At 40.5% G+C, this 17,784-nt stretch overlaps 1 protein-coding gene across 3 annotated transcripts in view; it reads right to left on the reverse strand.

Annotated features, from left to right (window-relative positions):
• The window catches only part of SYNE2 (spectrin repeat containing nuclear envelope protein 2), a 174,110-nt gene that overhangs the window by 110,670 nt on the left and 45,656 nt on the right, over positions 1-17,784 (reverse strand). For all 3 annotated transcript variants that reach the window (XM_066188996.1, XM_066188997.1, XM_066188995.1), the window contains exons 21-37: positions 17,135-17,260; positions 16,829-16,984; positions 15,962-16,173; positions 15,583-15,658; positions 14,873-14,991; positions 14,164-14,287; positions 13,159-13,319; positions 12,560-12,710; positions 10,798-11,396; positions 10,010-10,189; positions 8,900-9,050; positions 6,964-7,122; positions 6,107-6,268; positions 3,658-3,759; positions 2,185-2,385; positions 1,068-1,233; positions 201-313 (exon numbers count right to left, since the gene is read on the reverse strand). In XM_066188996.1, the coding sequence (XP_066045093.1) occupies positions 201-313; positions 1,068-1,233; positions 2,185-2,385; positions 3,658-3,759; positions 6,107-6,268; positions 6,964-7,122; positions 8,900-9,050; positions 10,010-10,189; positions 10,798-11,396; positions 12,560-12,710; positions 13,159-13,319; positions 14,164-14,287; positions 14,873-14,991; positions 15,583-15,658; positions 15,962-16,173; positions 16,829-16,984; positions 17,135-17,260 (2,958 nt within the window). The remainder of the gene's footprint in view (positions 1-200; positions 314-1,067; positions 1,234-2,184; positions 2,386-3,657; positions 3,760-6,106; positions 6,269-6,963; positions 7,123-8,899; positions 9,051-10,009; positions 10,190-10,797; positions 11,397-12,559; positions 12,711-13,158; positions 13,320-14,163; positions 14,288-14,872; positions 14,992-15,582; positions 15,659-15,961; positions 16,174-16,828; positions 16,985-17,134; positions 17,261-17,784) is intronic.

A 17,784-nucleotide genomic window follows, 5' to 3' on the forward strand; every position in this document is an offset into this window, starting at 1 on the left:
AGTTGTCTGACTTCATTCCATTAGGTTTTATTTTCATTGCTCTTTTTTCCTAATGCTTTAAGTTATACGAGATGTTCTTTCAGCCTCCAGTTAAAAAACCACTGCAGTTGAATTCAGTCCCAAGAACACTCTCATGGGTAAAAAAGAGCAACACTTCAAGAACAATCAGCTTGAGAAATTACAGTATTTTAATACTTTACCTTTAGCCTCTGTAGTTTTTCTTCCACTATGGGTTTTGTTTCTGAGGGCTCAAAGCAGTCCTTCAGAGATAGCTGAGTGCTGCTGAACCATTCATTAAAATTCTTGCACTGACCTGAAAAAAAAAGGTACATTCCAATTTTTTTTCATTAATTGCATTCTGTAAAAGAAAATCCTGTTTAACATGAAGAATTCAGATAATTTACAATTTCGTTTATCAGTGCTACTGTCAAAGGTTGCTTTTTACTACAGAATGTGTGACTGAAAATGCTGCAGCTCTTATTTTTTTTAGCTATCATTAGCTGACAATCAACACACCTGTTCCCCAGGAACAGGCAAGTCTGTTACACACAGCAGTTTGGGTAAACAAGACTTGGATGAGCCTGGTGGAAACTTTCCTCATTTTCACAGAGATTAATACTATTTAAAAAAGATTTGAAGACATGAGACTATATTTGGGGCAATTTTCCCACTTGCATAATCCTGTGTCTGCTGAAAGCAAAGAATAACAACACCATTTATTCTTGCAATTGGTTTTAAATTTAAAAAATCTGGAAAAAAATAAACCACTTGATATCTGTATTTTTAAATTAAATACTCTGACATCTGTTTCTGAATTATACTTTACACTTCTTTTATCTATTTTTTTAAACACAAAAGTAAGAAATCAAATACTTTGATTCAGACTGAGTGGTTTGCTGGGATCAAAATCTGTTGTTCGGCAAATCTTTATCTTGTTCACAACCCTGAGGCAGTCTGGGATATCAAAACAGTTTCAGACACTTAACCAATTAATTGCATAACCTTTAAGTCATTGTGGTGGTCAATGCAAACCTGTAAAGGTAAATAATTTAAATGTGTTCACTTACGATTCAAAACACCCATGAAGTGATCTTGAAGCACATGTTTCTTGTTATTAAATAAATCAGTGACACATTTCAGCTGCTTATTTAATTCATCCACATCAGGACAATCTGTCTCTTCCTGGAGTAATGCCACAAGGTGTTCTTGTTGCAGAATTTTCTGGTGTATCTCCTAAGGTTTAAAAAAAAAACAAAAAACAAAGCAGGAGAAGTTTTCAAAAGTAACTTTTGAATGCCAAGCAGAAGTTCACTTTACAGAGCTGCTTTAGTACAAACTAGAGTTTTGCAAAAGGGTTCAGCCCTGCCTGTGTGTCAAAATAATTTCTTAAATTATGTTTGCATTAACAAGGCCATCACTAAGTAGGTATGAGCACTAGGCTCTCCTTGAGCAGTGTGTATACACCTGTGCGCACACATAACCCCAGAGAATAGATATGTGAATAGTGCTATTGTATGTTCCAGAGCATATAATACTTACAAATTATAATGCCTCAGCTGCCATAGGCATTATTCCACCCCCTAAATTCCTTACTCTGTGTGTCAAGACCCCACGGGCTGAAAGGTCGCTTAGTAGGAGCTAGAGAATTAATTAAAAACTCTTATCTTTCCTCCAGTGGCTGTGATTTCACTGGCCCAAACATTTGAGGTCTGACACCCACAATGCAAGCAACCCACTCACCGCTCCACAGGAGGCTTAAATCTTGCCAGCCTAAGCCTGCAAGCTCACGTTTCAGCAAATATTTAGCTGAAATTGTCTACTGGGAACTCCCCTTGCAGTCAGGCCCAAGTGGCACAAAGGCATCTTCTGTATATTATCCAGTTTTGGAGAACAGTCAACCCAAACAGGCACTACTGCTTGAACATATCCTGGGTGGCAATATTGCTGCTGTGCCTAGGATCAACCATTTCCAGCAGCTGCAAGGGTTAAATATATCTGATAATTCCAGTAAAAAGAGACTTTTCTTCCATGTTTCTGGCAGCTTAAGGAAATATGCATGCCAGGCTCTTCACTTAAATTATTCCAGCAGTCTACAATTTACACAGGATGAACACTTACGAACACTTGACCAAGAGAGAAATTATGAACAAATGTATAAAATATACACCATCTGTGGCATGTTACCTCTAGTTTAGTAAAGATCTCTAAAGTGTCTGAAGGCGATAAAGCTTTGAGAAGTGATTCAGTCATTCCAATCTGTGTCTTGGCCAGATCAAGGTCTCCTTTCAGCTCTGCTGTATTCACGGTGAGTTCACTGGTCCCTCGCTTGGCTGACAAGAGCTCTTTTATTAGCTCCATTTTTTGCACAACAGATGATCTGATGACCTTAAAATTGGGAATAAATATACATCAATTATACTGGATTCATTTCCCAGAACATTACAAAAATCTATGACATACATAAAAAGAAATTAAGTAATCTGAAGTCCAGGCATTTCAACTACAGTTTGTTTCAATTTTTTTCCCTCCCACTCCAGAAATTGAAAAACATTTAAGCTCTGCTTTTCTGAGGTGGAGTGATGTCAGTTTATCTTTATTAGCATTTGTACAGGTGCTGTTTTATTTGTCAATCTCTCCAGTGCCACTCTGAGCTGGATAAAGGCCTTCCAGGAGCTAGGGCTGCCATGAAAAAGAGGGCGGGCAGCTCTCTCTGTAACACAGCCCCCTGCAGTGACTCCACTGGGGGAAATTCCCCACAATGACCCAAAAAAAGGCCAGCAGAGAGGTTGGGAGCTCTGCCTCAAGACTATTCACTAAGGAGCAACAGGTCCTGAACCTCATCCTTGACTTGCCTGAGGCAGCAGCTGGGTGGGATTACGTGGCAGAACACCACCCCAGGGACACAGGGTGCTCTCCAGGAGCACAGCACGCACAGCACAAGGTTGCTGAGTCCTTCCCTAAGCTCCTTAGATCACTTTACCCAGTGAAACTCCTCCAAGCTCACTGCCTGCTGAGGATAAACACAGAAATAGCTAAACACGGTCAAGCTCAAGGTGCATTTGAGAGACACCATGAGAGGGTGATTACAGAACTGCTACGGGAACAAGGTAAGCTAACAGGGTCTGAAACATGAATGTATTCTTTGCTGCGTGAAGCTAACACAGAAAGACGAAGATTTCCTTGTGATACTGCCAAAGGAAAACACCACAGTAAACATCACTCTCTGCAAGAAACTCCACATTACCAAGCTACAGTAAGCCATGTCCAGGCAAAGGTAGCGTTTAAAATCGACCATCAGTAAAGCTGAGTTCCTGGGATCCCCAAAGGAGTAATGAAGTCCATTGTGCCCTGCTGTTGACTAACAACTAAACACCAGATATCATTGACATCAGCCTCTTTGGGCAGGCCCCAGGGTTTAAAAAGGCACAGAAGTGAGAAAGACCTTTGTTTTTACAATTGCAAGGTTGGTTCTAACAACCTCCAACAGCCTGAGAGATACAACAAAGGAAATACCACTGCCCACTGGCAACAAAATGCCTCCAAATCTCCTTGAGCGGATACAAGTAAAACCAGTAACTGCTTGAGGCAAAGCCAATACTAGAAGCAGGGCAGTAGTAAGAAGCATTGGTGTTATCTGCTGTAAAAGCTCCTCTGTACCTGTAGCTCCAATGGAGCTTCATTACTATTCAGAAGTTCTTCTATCTCAGCCACCGTGTTGTCGAATTGTTGGAGTTTCTTCTCTTGGACTCGAAAGCATGCCTAAAGGTGGAAAAAACACACTGCTAACTATGCTTCCCTCCAAATTAACCTCCATGTTTATGTTAGAAAATTATATTAAAATATTCTGATTATGCATTTTGGCATAGAGAGGTGTCACAATTTGTTCATTTCCTGATTTTCATTTTAGCAATTGAGCATTTTTTGTATTCGAGTCAGAAACACCCCGTTCCTCAGGCAAAAGCAGCTGATAATGCAAACCTAGCATATATTTAAGAATCTTAATTATTTTGCTCCAAATAAATTTGCAGGAAAACAATTTTAATTTTGCATTTATGTCTTGCTGCTTCCACTAAAAGGGATATTCTCAGATGTCACAGACTTTAAGTCAAGAATTGGCACGTGGTGGCACGTGCTTTGGTATGGAAGTGATAAAATACAATACATCAATACATGCTGTAAGCACTTTATAAATGTAAATCCTGTGCATATGAAAAGACCTCCACTCATGTGAACGTATTTTGGAACAAGTCAGTAATGTGAAGGTAAAATGCCAGCTTCAACTTATGATAATGACATTGTTTCATATTCCCAAATTGATATTCCGAGCTCCCTGAGGACAAAGCCTTCCTTTTGTAGTCTCGGTAAAAGCAATCATCAAAACCCATTCATGTGCTGCAGCCCTTAAAAGAGTTTGCATTTGCATACAGGCTACAGGGGAAAGCAGAACTTCTCTCACATTATTTATACTGAAATTATCCTTAAATACACAATCCGATAATTCACTGCTCTGTTCTTTTGTGACAGGCTCCCTGAAAACACATGCACCAGTGCTCTGCTGGGTGCTCACAAAGGACCCTGGGTCTGAACCCTGTGTAACGTGATACACATTGCAATAGTTGGGGGTCTTTTTGGAATTAACAGAAATGCAAAGATGTTTCAGGATCAACAAAAAAAGAGGAATAATAAAGTGACTAATGAACCTGATGCCCTCTGCACTTGGAATTGTTTTGCAAAAATTCAAACGCACTGGGTTCAGTTTTCTCTCCTTCCATTCTGCTTTATAATAGTTGCTCATGGGAACATGATTTCTGTGTCTCTTGCCCTCTTCTGCTCCCTCCTCTTTTGAGAGTTATCTCTCCACAGGGAAGCAGCAGAATAACCTCAGTGTAGCCACCTCCAGCACAGCCCTTCCTAAGGAGGAGCAGTCATGCCAGGGGCAGGGTCACATCACGCTGGACTTGAGCGGTTTCCAGGTAACAAAATGGCCCTAAAGATGCATTTTCCAGCTGTTGCATTTTTTACTGGAGACTCCAGGGACCTAAACTACTCCAGGAAAATTCTGACAAAACAATGGTAGAGACAAAAATGATGTGACAAAATACCCGCTGCTGCACAGTGGATATGCCACTGTTTCCTAGTGAAGATCCATACACGAAGAGCACCTTGGTTTTTTACTGCTCTGCAAATTAAAACAAATGAGCAGTGCTAACAGTAGGAGGAAAGCTGCAAACAACCATAATAAAAACCAGGCCATTTCTAACTTGTAAACACTGAGGAAAAACTGCCTGCAAATTTTCAAACCAGAGGATATGCGATATATTTATGTCTCAATCACTCTCAAGAAGGAAATTATTTTTGCTTAGCAGACACTGGTTATGACCACAACGAAGCATCACAGCAGGTCCATTGTGGCTTTAAAGTTAGAAATTAAAATATTCACCCCCATACATGAAGCTTTCAATGGCACAGACCTGCTGCATGTGTTTTTGCACCCAGCTGCACCCTGATACAGAGAATTAATGTTATAATCTGTGCCAAAGGGGCACGAGCAGCCCAGGCTCTGCTGCTGACTGCCATGTGCAGCTCCTGGAGATGCTCAGCAGCCACTCTCTGTAGAGGCTGCAAAAAGTTACAGTGAGGAACACACTGGGACAAGGGGAAAATAAACCACCTCTGAAACCTCTCTTTGAGCTGTGCCTTTGCCCAGCTGTCCCAGAGGCTCCAGTGTCTTCACTGACAGGGCACTTCTACCCGGAAAACTAATCATTAGCCCATATACACTCTTTTCTTTCTTTGTGCACCGCTGTACTCCAGGCTACAGCCTTACAGGCCTTCTCTTTGCTCCATCTTTGTACAGCACAACACAGCATCTGCAGTGTTGCATTCATTGAAAACCATTTACTACACATACACACTATCTGTGCATTAGTTTCCAAGATCTGTATCCCCAAATAAAGACAACATCCTCAGTGAAACCACCCATGCAGATACAACTGCAAATGTTACAACCTCCTCCGCTGGTATTTCTATGCAATGTGCATGTTTATAGCCCAAAGCCCATAACACTATAGTATAAAGGAAAGGTAAAATTTTCCATTTAAATTACCTTCAGCTGAGTGAGGTCCTCCTCAGTCAGGCAATGGTCTTCTGCATTCTTGAGCTCTGCGTTTGCCCAAGCATCGATTGCGCCAGATAAGTCCAGAAGTTTGTCCCACAGAGCCTGAGCTCTTCCCAAATTATCACAGTAGTTTTCGGTCTTTTCATTGATCTACCATTAGATTGATAGACAGAAGATACACAGAGATTTCAAAAAATGTTGCGTTACATTCTAAAAGCAAAAGCAGCACAATAAAATCAGAGCGAGATGAAACCACCCACAAAAACAAGAGCGGCAAAAAGGGGGGAAAAAATCTCATGTCTTCACAGTAAACTGGTCATGGAGAAGATATTTAAATCCCTGTCACACATGTCACCAAACATACCAATCACAACAGCAGCCTGCCAGTTTTAAGGCAGGTTTAGGAAGGAGCCTTGCTCATTAATGTTTATCTACTCGCAGTAAATACCATTTAATCTCAGTATTGATGCCCTGCTTAGATCGACAGTGGCGAACATTTCTCACCAAAAGCACCAGCATTGTAATTTTCCAGACTGTCTCCAAAGTCTAAATCCATAGAACTTGTTATGGAAGCTTACAGATTCATGCAGAAAGCACAATTATTGCCTTTCTGCACTTTCTAGATTTACTGCCAAGGAGTACTGACAATATGAACTACCTGAGAGATCGGAAATGTTACATCCATAGATACTCTGCAAGCTTTGCTCTGGTAAACACTTGGATTTATCTCTTAAGAATCTCTGCCATATTGCACTTAATTTATTCGAAATATTACACCCGCGTCAGAATCAATTACTATAATGCATAACAGATAAGACCACCCTGATAATTTACTTTTTACATACATCCAGCCATCTGTCCACAATAATGTTAGCCTCATTCTCGAACGGAGGCTCCTCAAAGCTTCTCATTTTATTCAGCTGGAATTGCAGGTTTTTGCAGATCTGATTTATTTTGTCTACATCTTCACAGTGATCATTAAATTCCTCTTTTGCCGCTTCAATCTGTGAAAAAGACCACATGGATATTTGTGAGCATATTTGCTTATGATTGTTTATTCAGCAAAATATTTTTTAACTGATTTGCTGGGGGTTCTTTGCTTAGAGAAACAACAACATTACATAAAATAGTTTGTTTCATACAGTATGATGAGACTAGGAATGCATCCTGTGTTGTTACATCCTTGCCATACTGGCAGGAATATTTCCCTGTTAGAAATCCATATCATTCTGTTATTGGCTGCAGAACAGCTGAGTGGGAATATGGATAATTTATTTCTAAGAGAGACAAAACAATGGTTTGTTTTTTAAGTCCTAAGTGCCAGATCCAAGGGGACCATACATCCACACACAGAACCTTGATTACAGAGATAAACAATGCACGAGTGTGATAATCAGCTGAGATACTACTACAACTCTAAAATATAACCTGCATTTGATCCACAGGTTTTGAACTATTTGCAAAAAAAAAGCTTAGATCCGACTTGAAACACAGACACCGTCAAATATGTCACTGCCAGAAACTGAAATGTCTCTTTCTCCTACTTTCTGCTTAAACACCAAGCTGCTTCTTTGTGTTTAATTGGAAATGTCAGTGTTTACAAACAACATGGAAGCTTCCTGGAAAAAAGAAACACTGACCCCTAGTGCTAGGCACTTTAATGTTAACAGCTCTCTCCTTATTTCCCACAGACATCCTGGGAAATTGCATCTTCACATACCAATCCTCCCAGGCACTGACCTCGGGGGAGGGATGGCAGAGCTGCTCTCACAAACCAGAACAAAGCAGAGGACCCTCCCCTGCTATTATTTCGTATAATTCTATATAACAAACCATCAGCACTCAAGGACATGCCTGTACTGTGCCACAGCAATTTCATTCCACAGCTCTGGCAGCGGGAATGGCACAGCTGGAGGTGAGGAGGGAGGGCTGCTCCCAGAGAGGGGTCTCCATACAAGCAGGGGCTGGGATATGCAGGCAGTGCCCCCCTTGCAGCAGCGGCCCAGGTGACACAAAGTGCCCCAAGTCTCACTGGTGGGACCAAGAAGAGACCCTGCCTCATCTAAAGGGAGCTGGTACAAGCAGACACCATCTCACTGCCTGAGGAAAACACCACTTATGCTCCTTCTTAAATTTAACCAGCCCAGGCACTGCCTGAGAGCAAACACTCCTGGATGCTATGGGTGATGTCTCATCAAAAAGCCCTAAAAATAGGATCTGAAAAAACAAGTTACATAACCCAGGATATGTGAAACCTGTGCAGTAAAATGGTCATGATGGACATGCTGCAGTTCACTCATCTGTTAACCATGGACAACTAGACTCAGTAGCTGTTTGCATGTAGCCAAGAAGCTGGCTATCACATTTCTGACTGAAAAGGTGGAAAACTTCAAACTAAATAAAGGGATGTCCAGCAGTACCTGCTGTAATGTAAGTAATCAAGTAATGTAAAAACTACTGGAAATGTTTAATTGCTGTCACAGATAGCTTGGAGCAAAAGGACAGGACCTAATCTCATCTTCATACTAGATCCTAGTTCTTCCAAGGGGTTTGGTTTTGGTTTTTCAATCCTTCTCCATTAACAACACTTCGATTCACTATCAAAAAAACAGACTTAAATCTACTTAAAACAAAAATATGGAGTCTCTAAATGTATTTTAGAAGCCAAAGTGAAACCAAAGCCTTAACATCTGCCTTGAAGGCTGAGGGTTGATGGGCAACTCTGCATCTGAATGCTCCCAGGAAAGGCTTTTCTTTCCTTTCCACTAAGTTGTTACTCACCTTGGCTATTAGTCTGTTCAAATTCTCCTTCCCCATGTAAGAAGTTTGCTGGGAAAGCACAATCTCCTGTTTCTGGATGATGCTGGTCAGACTCGTTTTGCAGCTTTGATACTGCTTCAGGAGCTCCAGAACCCTTGCACACTGCTCCTGGCTATTAAAAAGAGATGTATTATTTATGGCCTAAGCATAAACCTGCAGCCTCAACCTCCTGTGTTGCTTCCTTCTCCTATATTCACACACGTGTGGAGTTTGACAGCTATGTTTGGATGAGAGAAAAGGAATGATGAACTGTACCAGTGTTAAATCCTGCAATAATGTGTGATACCTATGTGGTATCCAGACAGTTTCTGGAATCAGAAATGCCCTTCACCATCACACGTCTCTGATCCACATTTAACTGTGATAAGCAGTCGTGTTCATAAGATCCTCTCCACCAGAAAGGTGAGCTCAGTCACCAGTAAACTGAAATACCACGTGCAGCAGATCTCACAGCAGCTTGGATGGCGGACATCAGCCCATCCTTCAGTGGGGTATGAAAACAAGTTACTCCCACCTCTCCAAGCCATGAGAATAACCAGAACTGTGCCAGTCGATGCAAAGCCTCTGGGCATCTTCAAAAACCCCATCTGAAGCACAAGATGCCCTGAGCAATCAACCATAGCCTTTCCCAGTCCCACTCTCAGAGAGTTATCAAACCAAGCACCCTTTATTTTGCTGCATAAGAGACTGTGTTCCCAGCTGTCCTTTTCCATTTGTTTCAGTTTGTCTTTTCTTTTTCCATGTGCTGGCAAGAAATTCATAGCAAACACAGAAGACACAGCATTCCCAGCAGCAGCCAGGCTTTTCTTCTGGATGCCAATTAAGTCCAACACATCACTGCATACCTGCTAAACGATGGGACTGTGATGTTTTAAAAATATGCAAAATTCGTGAGCTTTGGCTGCAAACTTCCACGTGCAATTCTTGGTTTAAAGATAGTTTATGTCATCACAATGCTAACATCTGCCACTGTACCTTTAAGGAATGGTGCAGGGTTTTTTTTCTGTTTGATTTCACAAGCAAACGTCTCACTTGAACAATACTACTTTAAAATGCAATTTTCCTCCTTACCATTCAGCAACCAAGAGCTTTGTATCCTCCCATAACCTCTCTGTAACTCTGCACTGCTCATTTGCTTCCTCTGCTTTCTCCTCATTGATCTGCGGGAGCTTATTAGCAATTTCTTGCACAGGTTTCATTTCAGCAGCAGCACGATCCAATTCCTTTTCCAATTCTGTTAATGATTTTATCCTTTATTAGAAAAAATGAAATACAGCCTTATATTAAAGTAAGCCTTTGATTTGGTTCACAATGTGATTATTAAGTTCCCCAGAAATTCATCCTGAGCTCCACATACTGTATTAAATGACATCATAAAAAGTCTAATTTGATCTTCAATTCATGTAATCTGACACAGGCCCTCAAATGAGTTATGCTGACTGTGAGAAAATAATCCACATTCTGAAGGGCAGTTGGGTCTGTATGAACACAGTGAAATCAATTTGTATTAAAAAACAAGTGCAGTCTGTCCATCTTACACAACAGAGTTTCAGATCAGGTGCATCAGCGCCCAGCAAGGTGAGCCATCTCCCTGTTTGACGGTTTTCTTACTGAAAACTAACATCACAATAACCAATCTCCTATCTTTCCTTCCTCAATGCTGCTTAAAACACATATATGAGTTTCAAAGAAAAAAAAAATGGAGAAGGCTTCCTTTTTCAGGCTGTGATGGAACAAATACAACAAGCTCACAGCTTCTGTCAATGTTGCACAGATACTTCAAATTTCAGTGCTCTCCTGCAGAGGGGACCCAAGATGATGAAATTAGGAAACTAAAGGAGCTTTACAAAATAATTCACCTTTTGTGAATAGCTGGAACTGTTGGATCCTTCAAGCCTATTTTGTCAATCCTGTCACGTAGATCCTGAATGTTTTTAAGGAGTTCACTGTTTTTTCTGGAAAAAGTCTCGTATAAATCTTTTTCTTCTGTAAGCACCTGCTCACTTGAGGGATCATGAATGGCATTTAGCTCTTTAGATAAAGTCCCAACAAGTTTTCCACAGCAAGTCTTTCCCCCACATTCAGCATCTTCCAAACAGATATTAGCAGTCTTCAAGCATTCATCCAAACACTCAGCCTCTCCTGCCATATGAGAAACTTCTTGCGCAGCCTCTCTCAAAGCTCTTCGCTGTATTTCAGGTTGATCTGGGGGATCTGGGGGACATTTGATGGAAGACTGGATCCTCCTCAGGGAGGCCATAAAAGCTTCCAGATCTTTAATGACTGCCTCACGGAGCTGCATTTTATGTCTCCTTTCTTCCAGCTGGTTTTGACAGTAAATCATAATCTTGCTTATAGCTTGCACGTCTACAGGATTTAATTCATCCCTTGCTGAGCTGTCTAGGTGTTCCAATTGTTTGCACTCTTCAATCTGACTTAATATGGATCTCTGCAGTGCCTGAAATTTAGAGAATGACCAAAAGTGTTAGCAAGTGAAAGAAAACATATATCCTGCATTCAAACTGAACCTATGACTGAAAAACAACTTAAATAGCAGTAAAAAAAGTATGCTAAACAGGGTGGTTAAGACAGAAAACCTATTCTGGATGTCAGTGGCAGGAAGAGAAAAGGACAAAATAATCAAATAAAATGGTATTCCACACACAGGGAATTTGATCAGCACTACAGAAAGCTCAAGACTCCTTCCAGCAATCATACAAGAAGGACAGAAAGATGATGACAGTCCTGGGACTGAAAGCAGCAAGCTCTCACAGCAGGACATCAGTGAAAGTACAGGCAGGCACAGAGGTATTTACTACTCTGCCATCTTTTCAGTTCTTTATGCTATACTTTTGGAGCAGACTTCTGTGCACATAAAAATCTCCTGGTGCAGACTGCAGGCTCTCTGGTTAGAGCCCTCAAAGAGCAGCATGTTCAGGTTGTGAAAGCCCAGCTGTGCAGAGAGCTGGGCAAAAATTCTGGGTCCTTGCAGCCAAAAACTGGTCAGACAGAGCACACATGCTCTCTGCCCTACAGCCTGAGAACCTAAACCCTACTTCATTGGAGAGCTAAGGGCAGACAAATGCAAACTTTCAGTTCTGTGTAGCTGCCAGTGTGCCCAGCCCAGAGGGCAAGCCAAGAATAAAACCGAATTCACCCTGCCCAGTGGACCAGGGCCTGGGCATCAGATACTGATAGCAGGTGAACAATTACTGCACCCACACTGAGCTTCCAAACCCACCCTGAGCTGTGCTCAGATACTGCAGCAGATGTGACACAGGCTAGCTTGGCTGAGCTCATAAATTAACAGTGCGCAACGCCAAAAGGTGATATAAGGCCAGGTGGGAACACCACAAATCTGCATCAAAAGAAGGTTCTAACCCACAATGAAATGGTCACAACAATGGCTTTTACCGCAGAACCTACTGAGGGCCTCTGGCTGCCTCTACAGGACCAATGCTGTTTAAAACACAGGGACAAAAATGCAGTTACAGATTTGAAAAGGTTTGGCAAGTCTTGTCAGCAGCCCCAACCTCCTGAGTGAAAATCCCATGAAGTTCTCTACTTCCTAGATACTAAAACCTATCCTTGCTAGGGTGTGGTCTCTGCATCTTCCCTTACCATCAGTTCACTACAGGCAAGGTCACTGGTCTTCAGATTAACCTGGTGGATGTACTCTTTCTTCAGCCAGTCATCTAATCTTTGACAAAGAATGATGGATTGATTTTCTATTGGAAAAACAATCTCTGAAGCAGTCCTTATAGAGTTCATTCTGCAAGAAAAGTAATAAAACATGAACTGAGGAAGCAAGCAAGAAAAGACATTCAGTCTTTTTAAGCACAAAAAGCCACAAAAATAATTTTGTAACTGTCTAACAGATCTAATCCTCCCCCTCCTGAGGTCAGATGAGTTTTTCTCTGATTAGTGAGAAAAGCAATGTGAATCACTGTGAATTTCACCAAAAGATGAAAGGAAATAACAGCAATATATGGGAGTATTGCACAGTTGTGTTACAAAGATCTGCTTCTCCTCTTCTTGGGGAGACTTACACTATCTTCCACATGTATATAAATAAAGAAAAATTAGGACCAGCTTAATTTTTTGCAATGAAGAAAAGGTTAAAAATGTGCAACTGTTTTCTGCAACACACACTATTCCCTTCACAACACACACAATCAGTTACAATTCCTTAACTAATAGCATAAAGTGTTATTTTATACCTGGTACTTATAATATCCTGAAGTTCTTTCCATTCACCTTGTAGCTTGTTTCTTGCCTCAGAGAGAGCAGCCTGCTGCACTTCAGTCACAAGATTTTCTAAGGAAGATGAGATGTTTTCCAATTCTGTCCAAGCAGAACTGATTTCCTTGTCTATTAATACCTAGAAGACAAGCAGTTCTAATGCATTAATATGATCTTGTATTTCTCAGTTGACAGTTCATAAAACTACAGTCATATGAGTCTCTACAAAACCAGTGAAAACATCATCTGAAACTAAGAGTATCTATTACTTTTTTTCCCCTTCAAGACCAAATTTTTAGCTGCATGCAAACCTCCAGCAACTTTTTATGCTGACAATTTCCATGTGAGATATATGCCTTGGCTACATTTTATAAAAGGTTCAATAAAGAATGGGCCAGGCATTCCTACTACAAGAATGAAAATATCTCCACCTAGCTATGTTCAGAAGAAAAACAGATGTCGAACTGAACCAAGTTCAGAGATTCTTGAGAAGGCTTTGTAGTCCTTCCAAGAAAGGCCCTGAAAAATTGCAGTAACAAACTTTCCAACATCAACTCTGTGCCTTTTGTTGACACCTTAAGAATCTCACAAACCTAAGCAAGTTACATGTCCTGGAACAGCTCCATTCTGCACAAACACCACTTGGTGGTTCAACTCTGATGACTCCTGCAGTCCAGGCCACCTCTGCTGACCAAAAAAAAGCTCCTTTCTGCAGTTTTTTTTCCCCATTACACCTATTTCAGCCCGCAGATAACAAACCCAGAACCACCAATTTCTTCCTTCAGCAACACCTGGAAAACTCCACTGCTAGGCAGCAATGCAGTTCTGCTGAATCCTAAATCCTTGACTTCCCTCCTTCTAATACATCTGGTTGCAAGGATGCTGCTTGTACCTTGGCAATGTATGGAACAGAAAAGTGAATGCCCTACATGACAAAATAATAATTTAGGCACCAGGTATATTTTTAAAAGATGAATACTTGCCTCTAGTTCAACCAGCTTACTCAGAAGGCATGAAGAGCCTTTTAATTCGTCATTAATGCCAGATGCTGCTTTATCTCTGCTGAGTCGCAGAAGTTCCTCCAGGTTACTTCTTTGTGTGTTGAAGCTAAGGAAAGATGCAAACACTTTCAGAGACAATATTACTCTTAATTAAATGGACCATCTCAGGGTAAGGGATTCACTGACCAAGAGAGTACCATTAAAAAAAAGCACAATCTATTGTAAATACATATTTTATTTAAGCCCAAAACAAATGAATAATTCATAAATGAGCAACATATTAAAGAGATTGCTCATATGACTAATTTTCAAGTCTAAATGCCAGCCTGCATTCTCTAAAATCAGTGGTAAAAATGCCGGTTCTCTAAAAAACTTGACACATTTCTTTATTTTGCAGTATTTGAAGTTATTAGTAAGACAGATGCAGACTTTCCTAGCCCAAGAAAATAAGTAAAACATTCATATCTAGAAATGTTCTTGCTACAAAATCCTAATGTTCAAAGCATTTATTACTGTAGTGCTTTCCTATCAACTACAGATCAATATTCAGTAAACTGTCGTGGAAAAAAGAACAGTGTACTGCATAGCAAAATTGCACCTTATGTTTGCTACATTCAATTAATTTGTGAGTTAATTTGTCCAGCATAGCATCATATCTTAACAACCATGCATTTTTTCCTTTAAAAATTACCTCTCTAACAAAGCTGGCATGACCAGATCACCGTCTTCCTCAAACTTGTTTGGACAGCTTTCTCCATTGTGATGTTTCACATCTGGCTCCAAAACTGTATCTGCAGCAGGTCTTGCGGTCTGAGTAAAAATAAGAAGGGTGACAGTGACCTCCACATCATTCTGTGTAATACACAGCAAAGCCTAACAGACATCTGTGAGCTCCTGAAGGAAGGGATTGCTTGATATGTCCCAAGGGAGATGAGAGATACCATTCATGAATACAAGATGTGTTTAAATTCAATCATGAGCCCAAAGAGCAAATTTTGGAATACTTGCAGCCAGCTCATTCCTTCTTTTCACAGATACAAATGCCTCCAACTGCTCTCTCTGTTCTCTGAAAATTGTTCATCGTCCTGGGACACTATGGGGGATTTTCACTTGAACACAGCTTCCCACATGACCCTTCCATCTGAAAATGACTTTTTTGCAAAATATAATTCCAGCCTGGAGGCTCACATCTTCTCAGGACGCCCAGAGCTGCTGCTTGCATGTTAATTATTAATATTTACTTAGTCTGCACTCACAAGCACAATGGGGTTTTGATTTCTGACCAGAGGCCCAAGGTCTTACCACAATAAAAACAGTAAGAGAAATAAACACTTTTTCCTCTTGGCAATGACCTCCCTTTGACAGAGCACTGTTTTCCAACGGTAAGTCTGGACTTCTTACCTCCTGTACCATATGGTTGTCAATTTGTTGAGAAGAACCAGACTCTTCTCCATTCTCAGAAGCCATAATGGAGTTCCTGCAAGAACAAAATACGAAATACAAAGGGGAAAAAGAAATCCTAGCTCAAGGTTTAAAACAGTGCAGCTGTGATGAAGGGTAATCAAACATTGTACTTGCCAGTTTATGAAACTTAATACTAAGTGTTTAAATGTACAACTGGCCACAGTAATGCATAGTATTATAATGTTTTGGTAGTACATAACTCTGTACTACATATAGTACAGAGTTATGTACTACCAAAATACATTAGAATATCCCAAAATTTATGTGTAAAAATGATTTCTATAAAGCTACATCACACCATGACTCAGCCACCCACCCTTTCTGAGGGGACTGTCCTTTTCCAACACGAGCCAGCAGTGCTGTGTAAGTGTCTGCCACCATTTGTTGAACCTTTTCTAGCCTTTTTTCACAGTCTGCAGTGAATGTCTGTATCCCTGGGACAGTTTCTTCTGAGAATCTTGCCAATGTTTTGAGGTCCTCCAAAGACTTCTTCAGTTCCTTCATGCTGCCTTCATGTGAGAAAAAGGCCTAAACAAAGAAAAAACAATATAATAAGCCCATGTTAAGAGATGAGGATAAGCCATTATTCTCGTATATTTTTTATACTTCCATTATTTTCTTGGTTGAGTGCTCTTAAAAGTCTAAGCTGTCAAACCAAGAAACACATACTGATTTTCTCTCGGTTCTTTCTAAAATAGAGCCAGAAAGTAAATTAGGATTTCTGGCAACTTGTTCCCAACTATATTCACAAGACTACACTGACTCTTGCTTGATTTTGAAATTCATTATGTTCTACAATTTTTAATTTTGGTCCCAAGTCCTCTTCACTCTGACATCAGATAGAAGTGTCCTACTGACTACAGAAAAAGTAGACTACTTTTAAAATATTCCTTGTCAATTATTATACTTTCTATGGTGAATTCAAGACATACGAAAATCTGGGGAAAAAATGGAAAAAAGATACCACCTACATAAGAAGGGGTTAATCCTAAAATCTGCAAGAACAGTAATATCTGCAGTCAAAAAAGGTAAAGGTAAAGAAATAATTTTTGTGGCCTCTTTTCTCTGTGTTTACATAACACAGAGCACAAGGGCCCTGCTCCATAGATAATGAACCCAAAAAGGAGGAAGAAGGACAGCAAAGCATTCACAAAGAGAGGCAGAAAATGACTGTGTCAGGTACCTCATGTTCCTTGATGAGCCCTTTGGTTTTATCCATACTCAGGAGTTTCTTCTCTTTGCCTAACTGCTTATTGATCTTTTTTAAGGTTGCATTAAATTTCTTTTTTTCCCTTTCTACTAGGAGCTGGACATAGGAGACAATTTCCTGACGGACTGCCTGCAAAATACAAACCATGTTGTTCCCATGAGATGGTAAGACAACAAGTAAAAAAAATCAGAGCATACTGTGACAAGTAAAAATTGGTTTTCCAAGAAGCCAGGTCTAATGAGACTAGACAGTGGATGCTCATTCTTTCTGAATTCTCACCTCCCATCTCCTACGAACATCATCTTCCACCACCAGCTTCTCGTGATCAGATGAGATATTTTTCAGCTGTTCAGCTGCTTTCATAAATTTGTCAAGAACTTTATTGTCCAGAACATTAAAAGCTTCCTAAAAAAAAAAAAAAAAAAAAAAAGACAACCTAATGAAAACAAACAGAACTGAATGTAATTTATTTGACTAACAAAATGACAAAATTACATCAGTAGCATATAAAACCTATGAATAAATCTGTGTATACATTGCACATATGGGGTGTGTGGTTCTGGTGTGTGTGGCTACAAGGGCATTCTCCATCCCTTATCTGCAAAAGGTTGCAGTATCAGTGGATGTTTTATGGAGAAAGGAGGTGCTGTTCTTGTAACAACTTTTAGGGGAAAATTTGGTACCAAAACCAAAAGATTAAGGTAGCTGAGCTCTGCCTCTTCCCTGGGGAATACACAAGGCCATGTCCCATGGCTGTCAGCAGGTGGGTGAAAGGTCTCCATCAGCACCATGGGATTCTCCAGGATGGCCTGAAAGGAGGCTCTGTGCCCCTCCTGCTCACCCAGCTCTCTCTCTGCCACACCAGGAAACAGAGATTTTGGGCACTTCCATATCTAACACCCCTGTAAGACATCCACGATTTGAGACAG

The sequence above is a fragment of the Chamaea fasciata genome, unplaced genomic scaffold, assembly GCF_029207755.1.
Source record: "Chamaea fasciata isolate MVZ Bird 193981 ecotype frontalis unplaced genomic scaffold, bChaFas1.0.hap1 SCAF_7, whole genome shotgun sequence".
NCBI lineage: Eukaryota > Metazoa > Chordata > Aves > Passeriformes > Sylviidae > Chamaea > Chamaea fasciata.